At 42.3% G+C, this 26641-nt stretch overlaps 1 protein-coding gene across 3 annotated transcripts; it reads right to left on the bottom strand.

The window, feature by feature from the left end:
- Positions 1-572: 572 nt before the first annotated feature.
- Positions 573-25635, bottom strand: stas (Transmembrane protein stas). Of its 3 annotated transcripts, none has more exons than XM_065450333.1 (7): positions 25474-25635; positions 21791-21920; positions 20278-20406; positions 16502-16595; positions 11893-11997; positions 10071-10209; positions 573-6656 (listed from the first exon to the last, which is right to left on the bottom strand). In XM_065450333.1, exons 1-7 carry the CDS (start codon positions 25505-25507, stop codon positions 6487-6489), a joined length of 801 nt encoding a protein of 266 aa, XP_065306405.1. In that variant the 5' UTR covers positions 25508-25635; the 3' UTR covers positions 573-6486. The 3 variants fall into 3 exon arrangements, with proteins under 3 accessions (XP_065306405.1, XP_065306404.1, XP_065306406.1); XM_065450332.1 differs by having other exon boundaries at positions 21791-21923; positions 25474-25634; XM_065450334.1 differs by lacking the exon at positions 25474-25635 and adding an exon at positions 25265-25289.
- Between the last annotated feature and the right edge of the window lie 1006 nt (positions 25636-26641).

Genomic DNA, 26641 nt, shown 5'->3' with positions numbered 1-26641 from the left:
AGTCATTGATGCTCTGTTGCATTGTCCAGTTGCATGTTTCTGTTGTTAAAGCATACAAATATTTTGTACATAACAGTGCCCTCCTTTGACAAGTATTAAATAATGCATGGATTTCCAGCAAACAAAAGCCAAAGAACGAAGGTGTTAGCAAAGTCGGGCTGGATTGCCGACACCCATGTCACAAGTGCTCAACTAACTATATATTGACATTTTCATTCTCACTGTTACAATTTAACTAATGTAGTGTTTCACAAGCATTCCTGTAATGCTAAGTGTTTACAAAGCTATTTAGGACATGCATTTTAGCTTGTGTAGCTTCTTTATTTTCTTACTGCTAGCCAACAGGGTAATTGGGCCTTTACCAAAATATTCAGCTTTAGAAACTGGCTGTTCCGTTTTTTTTTTTTTTTTCTGTGTGATTAAGATAAACTGTGGTATTCTAGTCAGCTTATCATCAAGCTTTGACACTTTTTTTTAAGTTTGGATTAATAAAGTGGTCAAAAAAAGAGTGTGTCCTTTGTCCATTTTATACCATGAACAAACATGACCTGACAGCTCCCGTTGAACACAACTGAGATTTCATAATTTATTTTGCAGTTCAAATTACACCAATATGCAATCCACAATATTTCACTTGGTTTCTGCGCACGTACAACTTCTGGTCTGCATGCAGCCAGTACCTTGCAAAGCACACAACAGAAAATAAAATGTACCAATGTAGAAGGCGTGTTAGTAATAAACGAGGCAAAAAAAGAAAAACTGTATGCAGTGCTTAGATGTATTACAACGTTCCGATTATTTTGGTTGGTTAACAATGGCAGCTAGCAATTGATTCTGACAGGCTCCAAAGCTTGATGCTGTGGTTGCTAATACTTAGGTGCACTTGTGAAGACTGCCAGATTCACTATAGTAAAGAAAAGAAAAAAAAACTGCAGAGGTTAGCTGCAATGAACGCTTCTTTAACACTGCAAATAAAGTAGACACTACCTTTGTTATCACTTAGAGCATACTAACGGCACAGCTCAAATATTCTTTTCACTGTAATAACAGAGGCTTCTTGCCACACTGCTTGCTAAAACATTGTTATATATAAACAAGCTATAGTCATGACTAGTTTTCAGGATCCAGCTGTGAGAATAAAAAGTCTATTCAAAAGATGAGCTGAAGAAATACTGTTCTCTACCTTTCAACAAAAAGGAAAAGAAGAGGGAAAGGAGGTTTGAAAAAAGCCAAAAAGGTATCGGAAGCGTCCTTCACACTTTGCTGCCCTTTTCACAACTTTGAAGTTTTCTGCTCCTAGAGAATACCAGTATGCAAGATTGAAGTTAGACAACACTGATCACTTGAAACTACTGCACACTACAAACAACAAACACTTCACAAAACAGGCTGGTGGCTAACCCCAAGGAATGTTTTGTTTAGAAAAACCGATTTCTCGCGGCAGTGCTAAAACAATTGTCTTGTTATTGCATGATGTGCAAAATATATTTTGTGTGTCCAACAGTTTCATTTCAAAAAGGAAAAAAAAAAATCGCAGGCACAGTCCAGTTGTGCAATACCACCAGTGTTTTAGCAAACAGTGTCACCAACGGCAGGGACTACAAACATATCACGTGGAACATAACACATGAAGCAGGCAGCACTCGAGAAGTATGTACCACGACTGGCATGTTTTGCAGAGAGATAAAATTCTGGATAAAAACTCTGTTTGAACCTGAAGCATTATAAAGGTGCCCATCCACACAAACAATTGCTGTGTATGCTCAACAAAACGTTCAAAGTGCAAACATAAACGGCTATTCCATGAAACGTACTTGCTAAGTGTTATATGTTCTGCTTCATCAAAATCAAACAGTGCGAGGGGAACAAAGGACAATAGACTCGCACAGCGTAGCTGCTGACTCACAACTAGCGCCTGCGTTGTCCAAGTCTATTGTTCTTCGTTCCATTCGCGCCGTTTGATTTCGATGATGTTAACTTACGAAATTGACGTTTTGATGCTCAATTTGTTTGTCAGTTCTTTGCATCGCTTTCTATTACACTAATTTTCACACGTTTAGCTGTTGCTGCCAGAAGGCAGAAACAAAAATTGCCAAAGTTTAGTTGCGTCTCTTAGTTCTGGCCTATGCATTTGCGCTACCTACTTTGAGATTAGACTGATCAGACTTCACATCTTGCTGCCTCCAAGGGGCACCAAGATAGCACACCACAAATGTGATGTCTCTTTGCATCACAGAGGGCACTGTGTTTTTATTTTCCACTGTCTTTTGTGCATCTTGATCTTGCAAGCACACAATCAGTTGTGTGGCTGTTGAAAGCTCGAAGTGTTGCTTAAGAAAGTAATGCTTATGTAAGCCCCAGCATGGGCGACTTATCGCATAGTGTGGCCAGTGTGTGTCATGAGCAATATCGCCTGTTTCATGCGCCATGGACAAATTTCCTGCCATCAGTGGCACTGTTTGTTTCTGCACCCAGCTCAACACATTGCTGCACTGTGCCTATAAAGATGGGCATACTTGTGTAAAGTCTCAAAAAGTTGCAAAAACAAAAGCTGAAGTTGACAACAAAACCTGAGTCGGCAATTTTACTGCAAATATGTTCTCCATGATGTCAGCAAAACGGAAATGGCCCGCATATTGTTGGTCCTAGTGATGACAAAATGCTTGCGGGGACTCTTAATTGCCACATTCATGGCATATAATGTCAAGCAGAGTGAGAGCATGGATATATCTCTTTTACAAACATAGCATCAGGAAGGTAAGGTTGTTATTGCTGTACCAAAATGAAGCCTGTACGCAACATTCAACCTTTCATGGAACATTGCAGCGACTCTTGGAATTTTTCAACTGAAAGCAACTGAAAATCCCAACACAGGATACATTCTTTTTAACTCTTTCTTTTTGGTCGAGACAAGGAAAGCAGGCACACCAAAATGAAACAACTTCAGTGCATTGCAATAGGGCACACTGCAGTACAAAATATAGTAGCTGTTCTTGCGAAATAGAAAGAAAAAAGATTGCACTGTATTTTGCCCTTATTACTTCCTATTGGGAAGACACTTTCCGCAGACCACATCAACCACAGGCACGATCTCACACCGACGGCCAATGGAGCAACACGAAATTGCCTTCTACGAGCTCCAAGGGCTAAGCTATAGACATGCTTGTTTAGTCTCCCACGATCGTGCAACCACATAAACAGTAGCCATAGATGCAGACGAAACACAACGTGCACATCACGTACAACAAAGATTACACAACCTGCAAGTATCAGGGCATTCAGGCATCCATCCCAAACAACCTAGCACCAAGGCCAGGCGCGCCCTACCCTGTTCGAAGCTGTGCAGATCAAGGCTTTTTTGAAGACATTTGAAACTATCCCAAGTCACTCCTTTAACACTACTGGCTGCCAAGCACCTAATCGCATACATTACACTTGTCTACCAAGATAATGAGCACATGAAACATGCCCGAGCATATAACTATGACAGCACCTAAGTAGTGCACATTTCATTGTAGTGGCCAGCTTTATTTCAAATGGGTGTCAAGCAGGTCGCATGCGGCTTTTAGCGTATTGTGGTAGGTGAGCTGGCATTACTGTAATACTTGCGAAGGCTTGACTGTGGGAGCCTATTCCATTGGAGGTAATCAACCTGTCATATTAAGCTCACTTTTGTCAACAACTTTGAAAGCCGAGAGAGAGAAAATAAAAACTTTCAGAAATGTGGCCACAAATGCAGCCAGGGCTGCAAAGTTCAAAAGTGTGCTTTCTCATTACCGTCGCTATAAGAGGATCCTGTCAGTAGCGTACTGCAAGGATTGTGGTCATCAAATTCTAGTTATCCAGAAGTACATGTTGCTGGGCTAGTCAGTTCACGTTGCTGAGTAGACCATAAATATGATTGCTTTGGCACAAGTACGGAAGGAAAGGAACAAGGGGAGTGCCAACTTTCGACTTTGTTCTCTATTGTCTAAGATGCAATATATACACGTAGGCAAATGCGCGACATACAAAAACAGATTCAATTGCACAACACCCTAATCACAGCCGGCTATCAAAAAACCTTCTTTCTACATGCAAAAGTAAAACTGATGTGTCGCTAATACAAGACGAGCCTTGCTCTTTAATATGAAACACCTCTAACAATTCATGTGCCGTGGTGTCCTCGCTTCTTCCAAGATTCCGCCTCTTGTCCAGTCGTGGCTCACATGGATCTGAATTGCAGCGCTTAGGCAAACGTGCTCAGTCTTTACCTTTCAGTGACAGCTCATGTTCCCACACACGCTCTTTTATGCATCGCCCAGTCTGGCCGACATATGTCTTACCGCAAGACGGCAGGAACTCGTACAAGACTCCAGTAGCACATTCTGTTCTGCGATTGAAGCTGTTTTTTGTATGTCGCGCATTCGCCTGCATGTATATATTGCATGTTGTGCAATAGAGAATAAAGAGTCGAAAGTTGACACTCCCCTTGTTCGCTCCCATTCTTCCTTGTTTGCGCCAAAGCAATCATATTTATGGTCCACTCGGCAAGAAATTCTAGTTACTCAGCTAAATCTTGAAGTGAATCCACTCATCGCATGTGTTTTCTTTTGGCTGCCCGTGTAGATAAATTTTGCTGACCCTGCAATAATACAGAGTAGTGCTTTCAGACTTTCGATATTGCAACTTACTGTTGCCCCTTAATCATGGGTGCCCCTTAATCTTAGCTTCCACATTAACCTAGTCTGCATGCACTAATTACCATCAACTCCACTCCAATGTCACCAAATGTATGTCCAACCACTCGCAAGTCTCGCATGCCATCAGTACCGCAAATAGCCACGACAGGGGTAAGCTTGCTATTATTCCTCAACCTGAACACATGCATTTACAACATGCTTTGCCTTTCACAATATTTACATGCCCAATTCATTTTATCCTGCTGCACTCTGTACAGGTTTGCCTGAAAGAGTACATGCTCTTTTTATGGATTGTGTACTGTTAGCCTGGTGAATAACGGAGCTAAGTTTTGAGATGCCTTCTATGTAGCATTTTTCTTTTCCTTTTTCATGTGATTGCGGCATGGCAGCTCAACAGAAAACTGCTTACGTGGGCCACCACAACGCATGCTGTACAGCCCTGAGCCACAGGCTACGATTTCAGTTGTAGATGGAGCCCTCGGGACCATCGTAAAAGAACAAACACCACGCAATCTTGTTCGCACAACTCTGTAGAACTGAAGTGGCATGCCCCAGTGTGGTTCATATTTATATACAGACTGTGTCACAACTCAAAACAGCACTGACAAGACAGGCTTGCACTTCCAAGTAGTACATTTCACTTGTTTGCAACATGCTATGAGCGCAACGTTGACCAAAACAAGCAAGCACGCATCTGAGCCTTTCTAGATGTATGTTGACGTCACTGGAAGTTGCAGGACACAATCCGAATAACTTGGCCACTTTCAAAACTGAATTGCAGAAGCAAGCTATTGAAGGAGGTCTAGCAAGAAGGTCTGCTCACAAGGGAAAAAGCAAATGCGCGGCCCTGGTCATGGACAAACAAAAGAAAAATGAACGAAACGTGACAGAAAATGACAAAGGAATACTGTAACTTTGATAAATGTGAAAACTTTATGCCAAACACACAGAATAAAAAGAGAATGCGGCTGCCCCGCTGAAAAAAAGAAAAAGAAGAGAGGACAGAAGACATCAACCTATCACACAATACCAGCAGCTTATGCAGCTCCCATCATTGACAAGGAGCCAAGAGAAACAAGCTAGCCAGTGAAATAGTGTAACAAACATGAAGTCAACCAACCAGGCTTGTATTGGGCTCTTGGAAACACAAAGGTACCTCAAACAAGTGGAAGAAAAAAACTACAGGGGCTCGTTTGGACAACAACAACACAACCTGTCAGATGTGCAAAGCCGAAACATCAAAATGTGCAGTTACTACAATTTCAGTAGCAGGCACTGGTCGCAAGTACAATGTGTTTTCTTACATGGAAGTGTTTAGTGTTACTAGTTCCAAGTCACACACGCACAAAAAAGAAAAGAAAAAAAAACATTTAGGTTATACAACTGCAGAGGCACAAACAATAAAGGCGACATCAAAATAAAAATGCCTCCAGTCATCTTTTAAATTGTCTCATTTTGTCCATGACATAAATAACAATTTTTGAACAGACAGCAGGGGGGAGCCAAGTGTGATGAAAGTAGTACCTCGCAAGAGAGAAACAGCAGGACGAAACCAAGAAACGGGAGAAAAGCTACCTTTCCAGGCAAGTCTCCGGACAAGAAGACGGAGGCACGGCAAATTTCTTTTGCAAAGAAAAAAAATCTTTAGAGAGTGTTTTACAGTAGGCAAACAAGGGTTGACGGTACGGTGGGAGGAAGGGGTAGGCCACACAAACGAGGGAAAACGTGAGAAAAATTGGGCGGGTGTCAGCAAGTCAACAGCGGAGACACGCGAGGAACGTGCATCCTGGCCAGAAGAGGAGCACTAGAGCACTTTCTGCTTGAGCTTGCCCTTGAAGATCACCGGCAGCAGGGAGAGCACGGCAAAGATGGCCAGCATGGACACCGACCACCAGGAGATTGCGTCTCGGGACGAGCTCAGCTTATGCAACGTGGTGCCAGCCTGGATGGCTACAAATGATGGCGGCGCCACACCTGCAAGCACCGCGTGACAAGGCAATGTCAGGTCCAGACCAACACTGACAAACATGTTGAAGCCAAGTTCCGTTAACTTGACTTCTTCAGCTGTATGCAAAAGACAATCAACAGGAAACTACTGGTATTGAGGCAAGGAATCAGTTTAGACTGGAGAGTATTCAATCAAAAAACTGTTTTCAGGTGCCTCACAGGAAAGGGTGGTTTATTCGCAGGAGGTCAGAAGCTCCCTCCCTCGAACTTCATGGTCGGACCACTGTGCCAGCAAATACACAGACAGTAAAATCTTGTTACTAATTCAGAAAATCGGTAAGTTCAGACTCTCCCTCTTGTCCCTGCAAATGTATGCATTATTTAAGGGCATCTAACTTTCGTTAATTCGGACATATATGTTGCTGCGTACCAGCCAATTCAGACGGATGACCCCTAGAAATAACGAGCACTGCAAATGTGTGACGCAAAGAGCAGTGTGTATGCAAATGACAAGAAAATGTTGTGCCACTTAAGTGCATTTAGCAACGTGCATGGCACCGCATGCCTTCAAGACTGCATGGTAGCCATCCATTGTCACCCGATGGCGACCATGAATTCATCTCTATCGGTTGCAGCGGGCACTGGTTTCACTTTAAGTTGGTACGCGGCAATTGAAGTGGTCAAATTGTCAAAAGTTTCAATTTTCTGACTTATTTTTTTTTTCGCAATCCACGGACCTTTATTTACTATGTGGTAAAATAATATAACGAGATACGCGGTAGAAATTGAGAAAACAGCACTTTCCTAGAGTGCTGTCTTCAAAAATTACGAAAAAATCTGGCTTCGGAAGGCCCCATCACACCTCGGAACGCACGGCTATCCGTTGACGCAGCGCCGCCATCTTTGTGTCATCGTAAAGAGGAGAGATCGGAGCTAAAGACAGCTGGAGCGACGTATTTCTCCTCCGAAAAATAAACCAGCAAACGCAAGCGAAACAAAGGCGAATGCAGCTTTGCGATTGAGCACAGGGCGCACTCCTAATGGCTGTCATGGATTTGAATTGCTGACGAGCCCCTCTCACTCACATTTGCACAGCAGCGAGCTGCGCCGCGTTCTGAGCAACATGATTGATGATCGTGGCAGCTTATGCACGTTTTCCGTGGTGAGCCCCAAAGGAACCAAGTTCGGAACGGCCCACGCGTATGGATGACCACGAAAGGCGTGGAAAAAAGGGAGAAAACTACTCATAGAAGCGGAGAAACTACACGTAGAAGCACGTCCGCGAGCAATGGTGAAGGCGCGACCACGAGCGATGGTGGCGGTGTGTCCGCATGTGGTCGTCACATCGGCGGAGCAGAAGTTTTCACGTCAAATATTTAACCGTGGATTTCACCAATAAGAGGTTGCGCAATGAGAGACAAGAGCAGACGTTTTGAATGCGCTGTCATCTACCTCTGCACGACAGATGGATGCATGATGACTAAAAAGGCAGCTAAGGTGCATGAAACTGCTGCAAGAAAGCGAAAAACTACATGAAAATGTAAAGAAAATGTGTCCTCACAGGCAAAGGACTACATCCCAGGCGAGTTTTAGGTGGTCAAAGTAAAGATTTAAATGTTTACAACAAACAAAAGTTAGAGCTCCGTTTTCTCAGCTTTAATTTTTTGTGCAGTTACTTTCAGTCAATCCAGTGCCATTTCACAACGAATGAAGACAAAATCATTGTCTTTTGCACTTGGATCCTGAAACATTGATGAGTGCAATAAACCCGTCCATGTTTAACTGCACCTCATGATAAAAGTTATAATGCGGTTTTTTTTTTTCAAAAGTCGTTAGTAAGACAGTATGCATGGGAAAGTTTAAAGGATACTTTCTTGCTAATTTCGGCATTTAGAAGATAAACCAATAGCTTTATTGCACAGAATGGGCCATTGTGAACATGCGGATGTGAAAATCTCAGCGAACTTATGAGTAATTAATGAATTCATTAATTTGGGGATGACCAATAGAGGCTGTCAATTGCTCTAACTCGAAAACTATGATAGGTAGCACAAAACTAATTTCCGTTATGATATCAGCATAACAAATCACACCTGTATGCCGAATTTCACTAATTTATTCCCATAAATAAACAAAAACGTTTTCGTTGCCCTTAATTCAGTACAATGAATGTAATGGCACAAACACTGCGGAAGCTGTTGAGAAAGAAAAGTCGGTCTACCGTGGCCTGTGTGCTGGTATCAAACCTGCCCGCTACACTCTGATCAATGATTAGTTGTCACTGACGAAAATATAATTGGAATGTGCACGTCATGGTGAATAGCACATCCACTTGGATGAAGACAGATATCTTGCACCGCTACTGCAGTGTGAACGAAGTTGCAAGGCCCTAGCTACCGCGAGCACTCATCAGTCACAAGAAGATTAAAATCGCAGCTGCCGCACAGATTTTGTGCAAAATGGAAGCGTGGGTAGTGGACCTATTTAGTAAACAAAGGCACATTGATAATTTAAGCATTTGGTTATTGCTTTCTCGGTCCACTTGTCAATTTTTCATTCTGTCAATTTGGACATTTTTTTTGTGCTGTGAAATCCAAATTAACTTTATTTTATTGCATATATAGAATGAACAAAAACAATCGACATTCACGGTCTAACATGCATATTCAGTAGTCAAATTTCATAAGCACATTTATATAAAATTACACACTTATGTTGAACTTATGAAGGCTTTCTTGCAAGTGCCAATATGAATGGGTGTGTCCATACAAAGGCAATCAAATGTGGTTGAATAAGGACTGCGAACAAAAGTAAATGTCAAGACCGCTAGATGATGGTGTTAGCATGCAGGCAGAAACACTGGCAAAGCTGAGCAAGCAGCTGAATGGGATCAAGCAAATTGGGATGTGCTACTGGACTGTTGACTGAAATGTGCAGCTACAGAAACAACAGACATACATACAGAGAAAAGGACCCAAGAAAGACATGGATAATGTGCGAAAAAAGATACGTTTTCTATGCCTCTTCCCCCAATCCCCTTTTTCTGCATCTTTGTCATTCCAGCAGCAGATTTCAGTGAACATGTGCGATCATCTAGCGCCAACCTTGACTCTTTTACTCGACTGCTCCTGCCTATTGTGCACTGTTGGCACACAAAGTAGAAGTGTCCGACGAAAACTCGTCTGACGAGAAAACATAATGGTGCCAAAAAAAAAAAAATTAATAACGTGCACTCACCAAGAATGAAATAAAAATAAAGAACCGACGTTTCGGGCCCCGTACTAATAAAAATAAAGAAACGACGTTTCAAGCCCCATACGGGGCCCGAAACATCGGTTCTTTATTTTTATTTAATTCTTGGCGAGTGCACGTTTTTTTTTTTGGCACTGTTGGCACACAAATGCTGACTGGCAAAACCGTCTGACAAAACGAGATGCTCACCTACAAATGTGCCCAGAAAGAAAGGGGCTATGGGCACATCTATGACGGGTGCTGTGACGTTGATGAACCAGTTGGGCAGGAACGGCGTGACGCGCAGGAAGATCATGTAGTTGAGCAGATTGTCCTGATGCCGTGCCACCTGCATTAAGGGCAAAGCAAGGAGTCAGGCAAAGGAGCCTGGTGATAGGGAAGCAATTCCAGATGCCAAGAATTACAATGCAGCAGAATAGCCCCAATGCAATTCATAAACATGGTACAAGGTTAGATCTATGGACGGCATACTGCACTTTGCAATTAGGCACGCATGCTTACTAAAAACAAGAAAAAGAAGAACATGCAAAAGGACACAGACAGCATTTCATGATACATTATTTTACTCTCGGAGACAAAATTTTAGCACGGTTTTCTTGTTGTCAATATCTGTTTGGAACAAGTACTGGTATTTAAAAACATTTAGTTTTTGTATTATAGAGCTCCATATTTTTTAGCCTTTTTTTTTTCCCCACTTTGCGCTACTATACTGTGGACCCCTCATAGGGGTCCACAGAATTATCTTGGCAGACCATGCACAACCATCATGAGCTTATCATCCCAATGTTATGCCAATGCACTAACAATGTAAGAAGATAACCTACAGCTTCTTTGCAGTAAGCAATTTCCAAGCAGTAAGAGGTGAAAATGGGCTGAGGGGTGATTGTAGACATTGAATCCCTCCTACAGCACAAGTAATTCCAACTAAGGTGAAAAAAATTCAAAAATGTGGAGTGCTTTGGTAGTAAAACATGTTTTCCAGTCATGTGTACATGGAAAACATCACCAGAAGTTCACTGTGATGTTACTTACACTGTTAGCACAAATTTAGCTCTAGGCTTTGTCGCTATAGTGCAATCATTTAATAGATGACTTCACTAAATTATTCAGTGCAGCTTTCCAGGACTGCTTGTTAGGTGGATGTCGAAAAAGTTAACATAGCCGTGTTTTCATCATAAAAAGTACAAGGCTTCATTGTCACAACCAACCCCACTGATCTGTGTAAGACATCATGATGTGGCCACAGCAATGAAAAATCTGTTGGTGTGTGCAAGAACTTTGTGAACAGATTTGTTATGTTACCACGTGTCATTGTATTACCTTATTTACATTGTTCGTTTTCATCAGATTACCATTGTTGTGAAGTTGCTCAGCGAAAGATGCACCTACGGCGTTCAAAATTTCTGTAACATTGTTGCCAATTCTAAACGAAAGGAGGCATGCTTGATGAGCTATCACATGTGTTGCGAATAGTGTTGTACATTCTCAAATTTACGCGAGTGCCAACGATTACTCTTTTAAGTGTACACTGAGTCATGTACAAATAGCGGACGCATATGGTCCAGGAGATCAGATACGACAACCGACCACTTGACTCACAGCTACCACTGTGATTTGACAGTCGCTCGTTTTTTCCGGGCACAATTTTGCCTAATAAAGAATTAGACAGTTAACTCAAACTTCTAGCAGTATTCGGTTCTTGACCGTCACTATAAAGTGACATCTGGTGGAGCTGCTTCTCTTTCAATGTTCAAGGCATACCTGGCAAGCCACGAGCCAAGCCTAAACTCATGGAAAATAATGCCAGCAGAAAGTAAAATGACGAGGCTGCGCTGAATTACAACAAATTGGATGAATCAGAGTAGCTTTGGCCTGGCAATGGCTACATTGTTGTAAGCAGTAGTAGTAATTAGTAAATTCTGATAAGGATAGAGAAAACTGTGCATGATGCAATGCCTTTGATGCCCTATGTTCACATCCTAAGGTGGTAAACTGCTGCAGTGGTCATTACCTGCTCGGACCACTTCAAGGCCTTGGCAGGAAAGTACTTGAACACCAGGCGCCTCCCGACCAGGTACGAGAAGAAGTAGCAGAAGGAGGCTCCCAATGCTGAGCACTGCAGAAGAGCAGGCACATGTCACTCACAGATCTCACAGATTGGTTGATTGACGACTTAAACAGAGAATGCATAAAAAAAGACAAATTAAGGAAGTGAAAATAATACTGGGCACTCATTGACCTTCGAACCAGACTGCACACACACTGTTGAAGTTTTCAGTCCTGGAGCAGCATCAGATATGTAAGAGAGTGAGCTAAGACAAAGCCTTGTTAAAAAAATATGAATGCATGTTTATATGTAGCATTTGTTCAGCGACGTAAGCCTACGTAACAGAGGAAACATTATACGCATCAACCAGGGGCATTTACCGAAATCTTTACTGCCTGCACACATCAAACACACAGTATTATTTTTACCTTGAGAAAGCTATACTAATATGCATTAAAAAGAGCCGTAACTCGGCAGTGGAATGCGCTCCCAAGTTCAACGGTCTATGCATTCTTATTTAAGGACATATAAACTGACCTAATTTCATTCAAAAAGTCAAGTTTCACTAATTTAACGTTAGCAAGACCATAAGATTTATTCAAATTACATGAAAGTTCAGATGAAAAGAAAAAGGTCTACTGGCTAGACGTCCACTAGGTATTCATCCAGAGTACCATTGTTTGCATTAAATTTTCATCAGTAATGCTGCACCAAAGTGGTGGAGTCTGCTGACTTCAGGCCATTGAGAAAACTTACTGGTTCATGGACAAAGAGGCAATTCAAGATAGTGCCAGCATAGCTCAGCAACACTGCAGCACTGAAACGCTGTTATCAGCCCTTTTGCCGGAATGTTAACGAACAACTCACAGTGAGAACCAACCTCTCGTCACAGTCAGCTTTCTGCGAAGTATTGAACTTAGAGTGTCACCACGAGTAATGTTAAGTTAAGCTGGATTGGAAAATTAATTAATTAATTATACTGCTGCAATACCAGAAATGTCACTCCTACTGTGAAAGGAGTCTTGGTAAACCAGGAATATGCAAAATCAAGTGACAGTTTACAGCTCTCACACTAGCTGCCCATGACATTGAGATTTCGGCAACGCCTGCTCAAAACTAGTTAGCATGTTCATCAGAATTACACTGCAGTCTAAAAGAAACAAGGACTCAGACGAGTGAACTTCGAAAAGCTTTCTGAATAAAAACAACTTTGGCATCTGAAAACAACTTAAAGTTCGCAATCTGTGGTATAAAGGTTATAAACAAAAATAAGATGCCTCAGAAAGGCTGGCCAACGTTTTGACAGGAGGACCTATATTCGTCAAATACGGCCTCGTCATCCTCGGCAGGTTAGTCTTGACGGGTTAATAGAGTGACGTTATGTGCGGTTGTTATCGGTGGCGGCTGGCTGTAAATGGAGGGACTGCAAAAAAAATGAGTGCTGTCGCCTGATGTCTCTAGGCGTGGTTTCTAAGATGACGGGAAAAGAGCAGGAGAGTGGGAAGGCAGGGAGAAAAAAAAACTAAAAGCAAGAGAAAAAGAAAAACAAGAAAAAGAAAGGCATAGGAGGGTGTTGGAGGAGCGAGATGTTAGCAAGCCTTCAGGGGTGTCGTTGGCAGCATGCTTTTGTGGCTTTAGAAGAGCCCGTCAGCCAGTCAGTGTGCAAGTAACAAAAAAGAAGAAACAAAAAATTTGCAATGTCATACGGAGGTTATTGGGAAAGTTTTGCAATATGATGCAACCAACATTCACACATCGTGACAAGTTCATTATGTTGAGACACTGCCCTAGAGCTGGCAACGAAAGCACAAAGTTTTAGTTTCTTCCGAGCTGTGCAAGTGCTCAAATTGCTGTCGTGGTTGAAAGCAGTTAGCCAGGAAATGTCACGCTACCACTCTGCATGTGGTGTGAGTGAAGACCAGGGTCTGGAAGAAATAACTCCGGTGCCGGGTGACCATTGCCCTCATTGCACAACAATATTCAGATGGTGGGTCTGTTCAGATGAGAATCCACAAACACCAACTTTTTTTAATTCAACAAAATTGTCATATCTTTCAGGCACCATTTAATTAAGTCCACTGAAAATTTAGTTTCACCACATTTTTTAAAATCTTTAGACTCATGAAAAGCAATTTAATTCTGGGGTTTTACGTGCCAAAACCACAATTAGGTTATGAGGCGTACAGTAGTGGGGCATCTCTGGATTAATTTTAACCACCAGGGGATCTTTAACGTGCCCCCAATGCACAGGACATGGGCGTTTTTGCGTTTCGTCCACACAGACATGCGGCCACCATGGCCGGGATTCACACCTGCAACCTCACGCCTAGCAGCGCAACACCATAGCCACTAAGCCACCGTGGCGGGTAATCATGAAAGGCATACTGCTGCAGAACAAAATTACAATTTACAATTCTTCAGTGTGTCTTGTTAAGTTTACAAAATGTATGTATGAATGTATAATTATGAATACTAACTCTAAACAGGAACAAAAGATATGAGAGAAACTATTTCATATCTAGCATACTTTGGAAGAACTGATCCTGCCACTTGAAATAGATGCTGGGTGTAAAACATCGTGAAAAACAATGAAAGAAGTGAACATGCTACATGATGACACACTGATACCGAGAGCAAACACCCAGGCGTCTATCTTGCAACACGTTTTACTAATACACCAAGCACATATTATTTAAACCTGCATTACAGGCTGAATAAGAAGTGTTTCAAGATGTTTGCGACACATTTTAAATACCGTATTTACTCGCATAATGATCGCACTTTTTTTGTCAGAAAAATTGACGCAAATTCAGGGGTGCGATCATTACGCGGGTTAAATTTCCCGCGAAAAAAAAATTTTTTTTTCGTCCCGCGTTTGCTGCGAGATGTGAGATTGCGGGTGTGGGACACCAAAACAAAAATGGTGGCTGGCGGAGCAAGCCGAACGCGCCGAACGCGATGTTTTTTTCTTCTCGTGAGTACATTACGTGCATTGAAACAGTTTCTTCCGTATCAGTGATGAATAATATCGTTAATATCGGCACGTTTGAGCAATAACGTAGCCATGTCCACTTTGAGTGGACAGAAAAAGGTGGGCGCGCTTACCTGCCAGTGACATATAAACACGTGACGGGCATGCTGCGGAAACTGCGGCATCTGTCTTCACTACTATCCTAATACGGCACGTTTCCGCTAAGGGTGGGCGAATATCTTAGCTGTTTTACAAGCGTCGGCGTATGAATAGGGTACACTTTTAACGTATCGGAGTAAACGTGGCTAATATCATTGCCGCGCGCGATTTGTTGCGTGCTCACGAGTGCAAAAGCAGATGAAAAGAATCGAAGTGCGCCTTTATTGTTTTTGTTGACATCAGCCATTATAAAGCCAACCCATAATAAAGGCAAGTTTGGTTGTACCTCATTTTGTCAAAGAAGTGCGGAAAGTGATGAAAGTAATGAAATGAGGCATCTACTTAAGAATGTTTAGTGCGTGCAGGCCGCTTGGCTTGTCTTAAAAAGAGTCGTTCGCGTAGCATTCGACAGATGGTAAGCGCGATCATTATTCGCTAGGCTTAGCACACGACATATCGCTGCGGCAAGTTCGGGGTGCGATCATTACGCGGGAAATAAACAAAAATAAAATTTTGACGACAAAATTTAGGGGTGCGATCATTACGCGAGTGCGATCATTATGCGAGTAAATACGGTATATCATTATTTTCATCAGTGCTTTTTCTTTCGATGCATTATGTTGGCGTCACGGTTCTCTCCTACAGTAGTCGGCAGTGGAATGCCACCCACCGTTCTGGTTAACCGGTCACAATTTTCAATTCTTTCTTTTTCCCCTGTTATCCTCGAGTGTTCCTTTATCATATGGGGAAATATCAGAAAGAAAGATAACATGTCAGTTGAGAAAATTTGACTTTTATAATGCACTGTCGGCAAAAACTGAGTAGAAAATCGAGCGTCGGGGGATGCCATCGCAACACAGTGCGTGACTTCCCACTGATGCAATGCCGCCATTTTGGAACCATCATAAAGAGGAGAGATCTGACCTTCAAATGACCATAGCACCATATTTCATCGCGCAGAAATAAAGCAAAAGAAGTGAAGGAAAAATGAAAATTACTAGTGTCAAAACTCATTACTGCTGCCACATGGACAAAGGAAGCACTCCTAGTAGCTGACGCAGATTTTAATCACCTGCGCGTACTTTGCGTGCATTTTGACAGCAGTGAGCTGTGCATTTGTTTGTCCCGACAAAGTTTTGCAATCGCAGTAGGATGTGTCGCTGGGTCCCATTATTTTCATTATTGCATCCAGAATTGGTGAACTTAAAATTCGAAATGATCGAATGGTCCTATAGAGAAAAGAAAGAGAGAGGGGCTAGTCGTGCATGTAACCCACCCACCCCTTTTTTCAGTCACAAAATGTCCGCCCCTCAAAAATTTCTGGGGAGAACCCTGCTTGGCGTGCACAATTGCATGGCGTGCACAGCGCATGAATGGATGCACCACAGCAAAATCATTCCACACATTAGAACCAAACTTATCTTTCCTAAGTGTCAAACTTACGAGGCAAACCAGGAACAGAGCCAATGGGAACGGAAAGAGGAAACCAGAGAGGATGCTCAGGAAGATTGAGCCTGGAATCGCAAAGGACTGCAAGCTGTACACACACTGCTGTCAAGGAAAAACACTTGTTCTTTTACAATTCAACTCATGCACTTCTCTATGCATGCAGCAGATAAGTGCAACTCATAAAGCTACATTTCTCAGTCCAGCACTGCCCATTCGAGAACTCCCAGTTCAAAGGTATTCCCACAAGCAAGCCAAAGCCTACTATACTAAAACAAGATATTATTAGCACAGTGCCATGTTAAAAGGTGCAATACTAGTCTCCTATCATAATGCCCGAGCCAAATACACCTATTTTTAAACGTAGGACAATTTTTTGTCACTGTGCCCATAAATGTAACCCTCGACGCTCCTCCCTTATGCGAGACAGAATCAGAATGCCTCAGGAACTTGAGACAGAAGTTTATTATATCAACTCTGTTTTGACTGACACAACACCAGAATCACAGCTGAACAAAGAACTTCATTTTCAAAACAACGGAAAATTCCATTTGAAACCAATGAAGGTCATGCACTTTGGTGGGGCTGTCTAGAGACTTGCATTCGCCATGCCACGACATACCAGTAGATTCCTTACAGTAACTAAATGACACTTTTTGATTATATAATACATTTCTTACTTTTTAATTTTTCTTTTCCCCTCTCCCCTTCCTGAAGTGTAAGGTAGCCAACAGGGCAAGGCCTTGGCCTTTCCTTCTTCTTGCTCTTTAATACAATGCATAACATTTTTATCTGCAGCAATATTTCAATTTTTCAATTACCGTTTGCAGTCTTTCAATTACCATTTGCAGGTGGCCCTGAACCACTTCTTGGACTTGGTGAAAAAATGGCAGTTTGCGGATAGCATATGCTGCTGTGAACACCTCAGCCAAATTTTGCACTAGTCATGCACGGCGCGTGGATCACGTGAGCAGAGAGTGAAGTTACCTTTCTCTCAAATGCCCTCTTTTTTAACAAAAGCCTTCTCCTCACTCTTTTCTGGTTGATGAGGTGACCTCACCTGAGAGTCAGTTACGGCGCTGTACTTATCTCTTCATGTTTCCACCTAAAAGACACATTCTCTCTTTTTTCTGGACACATTATTTCGTTATATAGCACATTCCCGTACACGGCTGCTACTTGTGAATAGCCGACATCAATCCAGAAGGGTGTTTGGATCAGCGCGCTTCTTCCTACTGTTATTGTGTGTTCATTGATGCAGTTTAATAAACAGGCTGACGTAAGCGAAAATCGCTTTCATATTTTGATAATTGAGTAGTTCTGAAAGAAGTCTACTACAGTCTGCTCACACTCAGTCGCGGCTACCAGTGCAGGAATTTAACTTTGGCCACCCTGCTTATCATTGTCATAGCCGTTGGGTCTCACTAATTTCGACTAGACTTGAATGCTCAACTAGCCTAGAACCACACGAAACTTAAGACTAGGCCACACGCATGCTTGTAAACGCCCCCTCACTCGCTGGCGGCTCCAGGTAAACATTGCTTCATAATGAGCAACTGATAGCGTTTCAAAATGCGCAAGTTGGATGTGGCTACTATCCGTCGGTCAAGCTGGTGCAGAATATAGTGAGTCCGCACCACATAGCACAGCCAGACAGGAGCACATGAGGGCAAGCGCACACTCTAGCCTTCTCGTGCACAAAGCAAAAGCTGCAGTTGCATGTTGCTGTGGCCTGCTACATACTAGCATAGATACCGTGGCTGCCGTGGGGTGCCGCGACAAGTCCACTGGCTAAGCGCACTGCAGCTTGCTGAGGACAACCACGTTTGGCCGTCGTAGGTGCCGAAGTCGGAAATAGTGGCGTCTACGTGAACATCCAAAATCAAATTTGAACTGCACACCACGGTGACGTTCAGTAGGCGGAGCATTGTGGGCACATCCCACTCCGCCATAGCCTTTGCTGTGCAAATCATTGAAGAAGGAGCGGAAGCACAGCGAACAGTATGTTTGACTGCCAAAAATTCCGCTTATGCTGAACGCACTGAAGACCTTTTGTGGCAAAGTATTTCCGAAATAGTCAAATTTAACTTCAAATCCATTTTTTGAATTTTATAAAAAGTGGTTCAGGGCCCCTTTAAATCTGCATTCAGCCTAGGAAAAATTTAGATTGCTGCTGCTCCAACCTTAGATTAGACTGGCACGCACATAACCTGACAACTACGAAAGCAAGGCAGTTGGAGCATGCAAAGCTGACATTTTTTTCTCAACAGCCTACATATTTCATTATTCACTACAGTACACTTTTAACTTCTAGACTCCGCTTCCACATGACAGATGTTAGAGCTTGCACATTGGAAAACTTTGTTCAGAGCACATTCATTAGATTCAGTGTAAAACTAGAATGTCCTGCCAATAATATTTTTTGCTGCAGTAAACAGTTATTTATTAAAGAAAGAAAGAAGGAAGAAAATAGCTTCAAATTTCAATTTTGAATCCACCGTGTTTGGTCAAATAAAAACAAGACTGTGAAATGCTTCTGTTTTATACAAATGTAACTGAACTATAACAAGCCTTGCTGTTACAATACTGCAGCTGAAACCTGTGATAATGAAATCCCATGACAACGAAATTCTCCCAACGAAACATTTCCTTATCGCCGGCGAACGCCCATAGGATTCAATGCATTTAGTACCTCTCGACAACGAAATGTTGCTGTACCACAATCCCGCATCAATGAAATTTGCCGGAATGTAACCCTGCACATTACTTACTCATGCAAGGCTAGCAGGCTCCAAAATGTGCTCAAATGCGATTGCTTTGCATCAAAATTGCATAAAATACCTTCACATTATACTTTCATGGGTGCCGCCATTTTTGTTTACAAAAACAACCAAGCGCCAGAAGCAATCGTATGTGCCACAAACATTTCATGGCCACCATCTTGTTTGTTGATGGCCCATTTGAAGCGGCACACATGTTGCCTCCGAGATGTGATGACGGTTTTTGCCCACCTAGTGCAGTGCATAATGTGCGCCTCGGCAACAAAAATGCAGCAAAAAGAAGGAAATACACGTTCCACCAATGTGGAATTGCTTATGGCACTTGAGATGGCGGTCGCAGCATGGAGTACCACGCATCGTGCAGTGTTTGAGCGATCGTCTGGGAATACGCATCCCTTGCTTCAAGAACGCTGGCTTTGGTGCCACCCATTAGGCATTGCGTGCAGATTCAGCACCAAATGGAGATTTGCACAAAGGGGCAGTTATCTCGAGCGATTGCCTTCACATATACGAGATACGAGCACTTTCGAGCTCAGCCCCAGATGCATCAGCGCCCAAGCGCTACAGCGTGCGCTGGAGGGTTGCTGCTGCCTGCGTGGTGCGTTGTTGCTCCGCATCCGGTGCCACGTTACGCAAAATCTCGTAAAAGTGATCGTATCTCACAAAGCAATTGACCGAGAATGCTGCTCCACAGCATTGCTGCCACTGTTTGTCGACGCATGCGGCGCACTTTGTGCCGTCGGCAATGCAGTTCTATATCCTCGAGCAAGCTTGCCAAAGTAAGCTAACGGAATTTTGACAGTAAAGTTTCATTCTTCAGCGCATTACCTTCCAGTGCTGGCTCATTTCGCATCAATGAAATTCTCGCAAAACCAATTTTTTTTCCGCTTTCCCCGCTCATTTCGTTATTGCGAGGCTCAACTGTATACCTATAAAACGCAATGTTTATGACCATTAAAAGAAGCACATCATCAACACATGTGAAAAGGATACAAGATGTAGGTGAAAAAGAAGCCAGATGTGACAGTGAAGAAATAACGATCTGTGTATCTGTTGAGCACTTGTCCCAAGCCTTTGGCGTCCTCTATATCTCGTGGCAGCTTCATGTGCTGCTTTTCAGACCTGCAATGTGGGTGGACAGGTGAAATCAGAATTTTAATGATTGAATTCTACTGATTGAGTTATCAACTGATTGGGCTACAGCCAAAATACACAAGTGAGACTACCGGAAACACCACAGTGGAGGGCTACAGATTAATTTTGAACAAATGGGACTCATTAAGATGCACCATTTTGATAAGTAAGCTTTATATATCCATTCCACTCCCATTGATAATACCAGCAATGGTCAACAGAAATAAAACCACACACTTGGACAAAACAAATCAAAAAGAATTCTTCTCTCTCTATATAACCGTGACACTATAGTCACGTGCAAAGCAGCGCAGTTTCTAGCGATTTTCAAAACATTCGGCCGGCACTATCGCATAAATTGCTTGATCTGTTGGAGCTGGCAATACTGGCAAAGAGGAATGAAACTGGTGACCTCCACAGCACGGCCATGGCAGCCACTCTGCTGTTGCTAATAAACAGCATTGCTGTACAGCCAAAGCTGAGTCTCGCTGTTTATAAGTGTTACCACCATCAGCCAGCATGTGGAGAGCAGCATTCGGTGAGTTGTCACATTTCTAATGTGAATGGGCGCCAAGCCGGGGCCAGGTAAGCACAGCTATGGCTTTTCGTACTGTCCCGTCCCAACCGTAGTTTCCCGAGAACTCTTGAGGTAGATGGCACTTGCTTGTTTGCATTCTTCGCTCAACAATCGGCACATGCTAAACACAAATTTTGAACATCAGTTAAATTCTGTAGTTTAGCACCTCTACATTCAGAAGTGCTGAAGTATGAGAAATTATTCATTGTAAAAAAATGAGGTGCTTGGCAAATGACTTAAAAATTGACTTCTTGCAAAATTCTGAAATTCGGTTTCCGTCACGGAGCAAGAATTATTGAGGAGGTGAAACAGGGCCCGCCCTCGGATGTCCCTGTAAAGTCACGGCATCAGGCATGGCGCCGACGCGCCCTCTGTCGTGAGTTGGCTTGCCAAAGAAAAACACATGCAGCGCGCTCTCCAATGAGGCAATATATGAGAAGATATCGAAATTTTTGTGCATCACGTCCATAAAAGAATATGTAAGCACAGTTTTCGCCGCAGCACGACAGATGACATGTAAGGCATGTAGGGCCCCTCGTGTGTTGTCACGGTCTAGCCAGATTCCTCTCCTCAAACACTCCTTGCTTCGTGACTTCTGTGCAATGCTCAAGTGTCACCAAGCTCTCTTGTTTACAGCCTACAGACAAGGACTGGCTGGCATTCCCTGCTTTCATTTCTGAACTACACATACAAGTTAGAAGTGGATATGGGAATGAGAACTTATGGTTAGAGCAAAGCCTTTAAGGGTGGGCAACGCACTATTTTGCAGATAATCTATTGGCACTTTATACTCACGGTTCAAGCGTCGGGAAATTCCAGTATACTAGAAAAAGGCACAGTAGTGAAGATAGAAATATCATCCCAAGAATCAACAATGATCGTCTTGTGCTCCCCCTTCCATGTTTCAAAGGCACTGACAGGGTCTCTGCTGATGGAGAACAAAGCAGAAAAAAAAAAAAAACGTTAATGCATGCCATAAGATTTCACCACAGTATTTGGATACAACTAAAGCACCTCACAAGTGTCAATGGACTAATAATTGGGGCTCACTGGTTTGACAGCATGACAGAACTTATAGTATAAATACACAGGCAGCCAAAAAAAGATGACAGATGAGCCCCAACTGGCTGGTCATTACCTATCATCTGTCGTCTATCTTTAGGTTTATCTGTGTGTTTCTGTACTACATTTTGTCAGCGCTAATAAGATTAGGCACTGATATTCACTGCTTTGTTGCGCGCCAGAAAGTTTATTACATAATAAAAAGCACACTGCACTAAGCCAACATGGTACAGAGATACCAGCAACGTTTAAAATGGGGATGCATGCAGTTCCTCTCATGTGTGTTGTTTTTTTATTAATCCCCATTCGCTCTGCAAAGTTCAATTTTCATTCACTTATGTTAGGAAGTTGAGCAATGCTAAGAATACCTCGAAAAGAAGACAGTGCGGCAACACAAAGTGTCAAATGTTGTTGCACTATTATAGCGTTGTCTTCTTGGTGCGGCTCAGTTTCCTAACGAAACAGATCAACTAGCCCAGCCTTCATCTAGTCATCCTATTTAGGCACAGCTGTCCAAACATTAAGTTGGCTCGTCTTGAACGCCATAGAAGTTGACCCTTTCCATGTCATGGATGAACCTCTCTCGTCCAAGTGTTCTTTTCGATATACAAAAGTGACGAGCTTCACTTGTCCAGAGATTTCCTTTCGTCCTCTGAGTACCCCAGATGTATGGCAGTAATTTTATCATGTTGATGACTGCTGCACTACTAAATGGTACAAGATTCCCAGAAAACTTCATTGTTGTGGTCACAGTTGGTGGAAATGCAGTTTAAGTCCGGCTCTCCTGGGTTTTAAAAATGGTAGCGCAGAGTTAAGCAGCTCTTTTTAATGCCACAAAACTGGTATTTTTATGCATCTCTTCACCTCAAGGAACAAAGCAGACGCAGAAAGTGTTAACGAGCCGCGTTTGAAGATCTAACTTGGTTTCTAACAATTGCGAGGATGAGTTTAAGTTTCTGGTGACCCCTCTCACATGGACGCAGCTCGACGGATACATTTGGCCGCCTGCATCTCTGCAATTTTCTTTTCTCACAGTGCCAGAAATTACCTGTTTCATGGAGACATCTAAAGCACGCTTGACTTTTGTGCCAAAAAATGTTAAGCCTTCTTCTATGGCTAAGCCTCTCTGCACCTCAAAGAACTGAAAAAGATTGATTGCAACAGACAAGATAAAATAAAAGACTGCTGATTTACTATAAGAAGAGCTGTTCACAATGAATCAGCCAAAAAATAATTTCAAAAATTTTGGGAATTTTCTGGAAGAGAAAATTTGGCACAGAAAGAGTTTACATCACTCACATATTCCAAGACAGGACACAGAATTGGACTGATAAGCATACTTTAGGTATGTGATCTTGTGCACACAATTGAGCCTTTCTACACATGAACCAGGTTTATCAAAATTTTTCTAAGGACACAAAATGACTACTAGTGAAAGACCCACAACAATGTTAAAGGAGCCATCTCTGTACATCACTGAACTATAACTGCCTCCGTGTGCTTTTGATGTGGCTATTAAATAGCAAATTTCTTGCCAGTTCTGCTTTCATAACATTTTATTCCTCTCAATGCTTGCGTCACAAGCTCTTTCAATTTATAAAGCAGCAAAGTTATTGTTTTTATTTTTTTTCATGCAATCTTCTTGCCATGTTAGTAGTTGACTGATGACGGGGCTTAGAGTTTTAAGAACTATGGGGTCATGAGTAGCACAGTAGTGGAGGGTTGGTGATTAATTTTTACCACCAGGTTTTTTTTTAATATGCCCCTAAATCTGAGTACTGCAAAAGTGTTTTTACATTTATGAACCCTCGCTAAAAAGATTTTCAAAGCTGGACAATCGTAAGACAAGAGGCAAAGCATTGCAGTAAAATCCAACAGTCAAGCATTAGATTACGCGACTACATTTCTTTAAACGAATGTCTCCATGAAAAATGTGGGTGACAGACAAGAATGGAACAATATGCTTTTTCAGGAATGCTTAGAACACAAGCACATATGAATCATAGTACAATTATAGTCAACACATTCACCACCGTTTTTAATGTGACAGCCTAAATATACGATCCACCCAGCTGTCACCCATCACCGCCTGTCACCACACAAACTAAAGAAAGGAAAAACTGCTTTAATGTCTGACACAACTTCCACATTTATGTGAACAATAAAACAGAATTTGTGTAAACACAAAACATTGGTGTTCATGCAGGAAATAACTTTCAAGCTACAGCCAAAAAAAAAAAAGTGGTAAGCAAGTTCTTGTTTCTACGGAAGGTTTTGCTTAGTAGTATATTGCAAGGCGTTCCAAACAAACTGAAAACATTTCACAAAAGAAAATATAGGGCAACTTCCAGTATTCTTCTTATAAAAGATATTTGATGTCTCTTTCTCATAGCTGAACATTTATGAAGCTAGTTTAACTTTGGTCAGACGCCTTTTCAAGACAAAAGCCCGAATTTTCTAAAGTGACACACGTTCCCAATAACGGAAAAACTTTTATTGTAGAAATGGGGTCATCAGGGAACTGGAAACGTAATGTGCTCGAATATGTTTGCAAAATCAAAACTTGAACGGCGCGACGCAGATCGCTTTTCTCGGCGTATTACCACAAGTATCGGACTTACAAGTGACCATCGCAATGCACGTTTCTTTCCTTCTCTCTGTCTTTCTTTTTGTCTCTTTCCAGTGCAATTCGAAAATAACAACCGCCACGCAGTGTGGAAACACTTGGAACACTCGTCCCCTCAAAACATCAGGTGATCTCACGGGCGCTTTGTTCATCGACCATAGAGCTCTGCGATTAACTGCGCAAGAAGGGTCAGCAGCCGAGCGCTCGGTCGTTGAAAGTGCAGCTGGCATCATGCGCGTTGCCTACGCACGAGAACCAAAACCCACATTTGTATGGCGAAACTATGTCAAGAACATGAACCTTTTCTATCCACCCAATGAAACAAACTCAAGCGTACGTCTCAGTTTGCAAATGTCAAAGATACATTTGACGCCGGCAGACGAATTTCATTCAAAGGGAAAAGGTCGCACTTGTTGACGCATATCCGTCATACGTTAACTGCTAGGCGCAGTTTCAATCTAGAATATTACGACATTCGCCTAAACTGGTTATAACCGACACGTGTACAGTGACGTGTTTCCCTTATTGAGCTACGCAGATCAATAAACCCATTTCTACGTATACCAACAAGCCCACTTAACCTTGAAACATAGCCGTCGCAACGGGCTACAACAAAGCTCAGTCCGGAAGCACGAACAGACTTCAGGGACGACGCAAGCTTTAGGTCAACCCTATTTTGAAGGACACATATACTACTGAAAGGACACCACATGCGCATGACGTTTAGGTATACGTGCGCCAATTTACGCCACGAAAGAATGAAACCACGCAGAAAAATTCTGAAACATACCTTGCTTCACACTCGCATCACACTCGGCTGCCATTTTTAAGCAACAAAATTTCCTTGATCCACCTGGTGGGGAACAAACGCGGTCCAGAAAGAAGAAAACAAGCCCCGCGAAGTCCCTGAAATCTCTTTTGAGAAAAGAGAAAACTGCAAGCTAAGGAAATGTTATGCCATGAATAGTAAAACATAAACTAAGCCCCACTACAACATTCGTTAGGAAAATGTGCAGCGAAAGAAATCAGCCAGTTTCAGTTTCATTTCAGTGCATCCCACTACAACACTACACGCGTAAGCAACGTATCTCAAATGGCTACATATGAAAATTTACCAGCCTTTCATCTTTTATAATTGCAATCATCGGCTTCATCATGAAACGCGCTTCTCAGTGAGTAGTGACCAGATGCTAAAGCATGACATTTAGCATCATGACATCTGACAGGCAAGGCTCCATTCTTTCAATGCTCTCAATAATAAACAATAATGCACATCCGATTCGCACGAAAAAGCCACTTTTGTTGATCGATTGATCAAGTATTCTACAAAATTCAAAAGGTGTAAATGGCGTGATGAAGCTCTCTGTTCCGGCATAGAGTTTGGCTGTCGTACAGCTCTGTACAAACTCGACAAATAACTACATCAGTGTCCTAGTAAAATAGCCAATAAATGGCGTGTGAGCACTGTCGACGTAAACTACATCCACAATGTCAATATCCCATTACAGTAAATATATACGATGTTCATATACATTTACCACAGCAGAGCACAAAAATTGGCACACTTGATGCAAAGATACGATTTGGGTAACTATAACATCACATGTCTACAATTAGGCAATGATGCAAAATACATTCGATTGAGCATAAAAAATATGAATTCCGTCAGAACTTCGACAGAACCAATCTCAACGACAAATGTCGCTGTTAATGCGATCAGCATTAAAGCAATATAGCAACAGACCGAATTGCCACCGTCGAAACGCGTCATGAGGCGCACTGTAGCTATAGTTCCTCTCTCGCGCTTTATGATGATAATGATTTATTGACATTCCCTTTGAAACGGGGCGGTGACAAATAGTTACCTAGCCTGCTTGAGTTAATCAGGTATACTCTACATGATTTTCATTCTAGTATTTTGTATACATATCCTTAATATCTTTTTTTTCTCTTCCTCA

This window comes from Dermacentor albipictus, chromosome 3 (assembly GCF_038994185.2).
Source record: "Dermacentor albipictus isolate Rhodes 1998 colony chromosome 3, USDA_Dalb.pri_finalv2, whole genome shotgun sequence".
Lineage (NCBI taxonomy): Eukaryota > Metazoa > Arthropoda > Arachnida > Ixodida > Ixodidae > Dermacentor > Dermacentor albipictus.
Note: the sequence above shows the minus strand (reverse complement) of the source record. Positions and strands in the feature narration are given on the sequence as shown.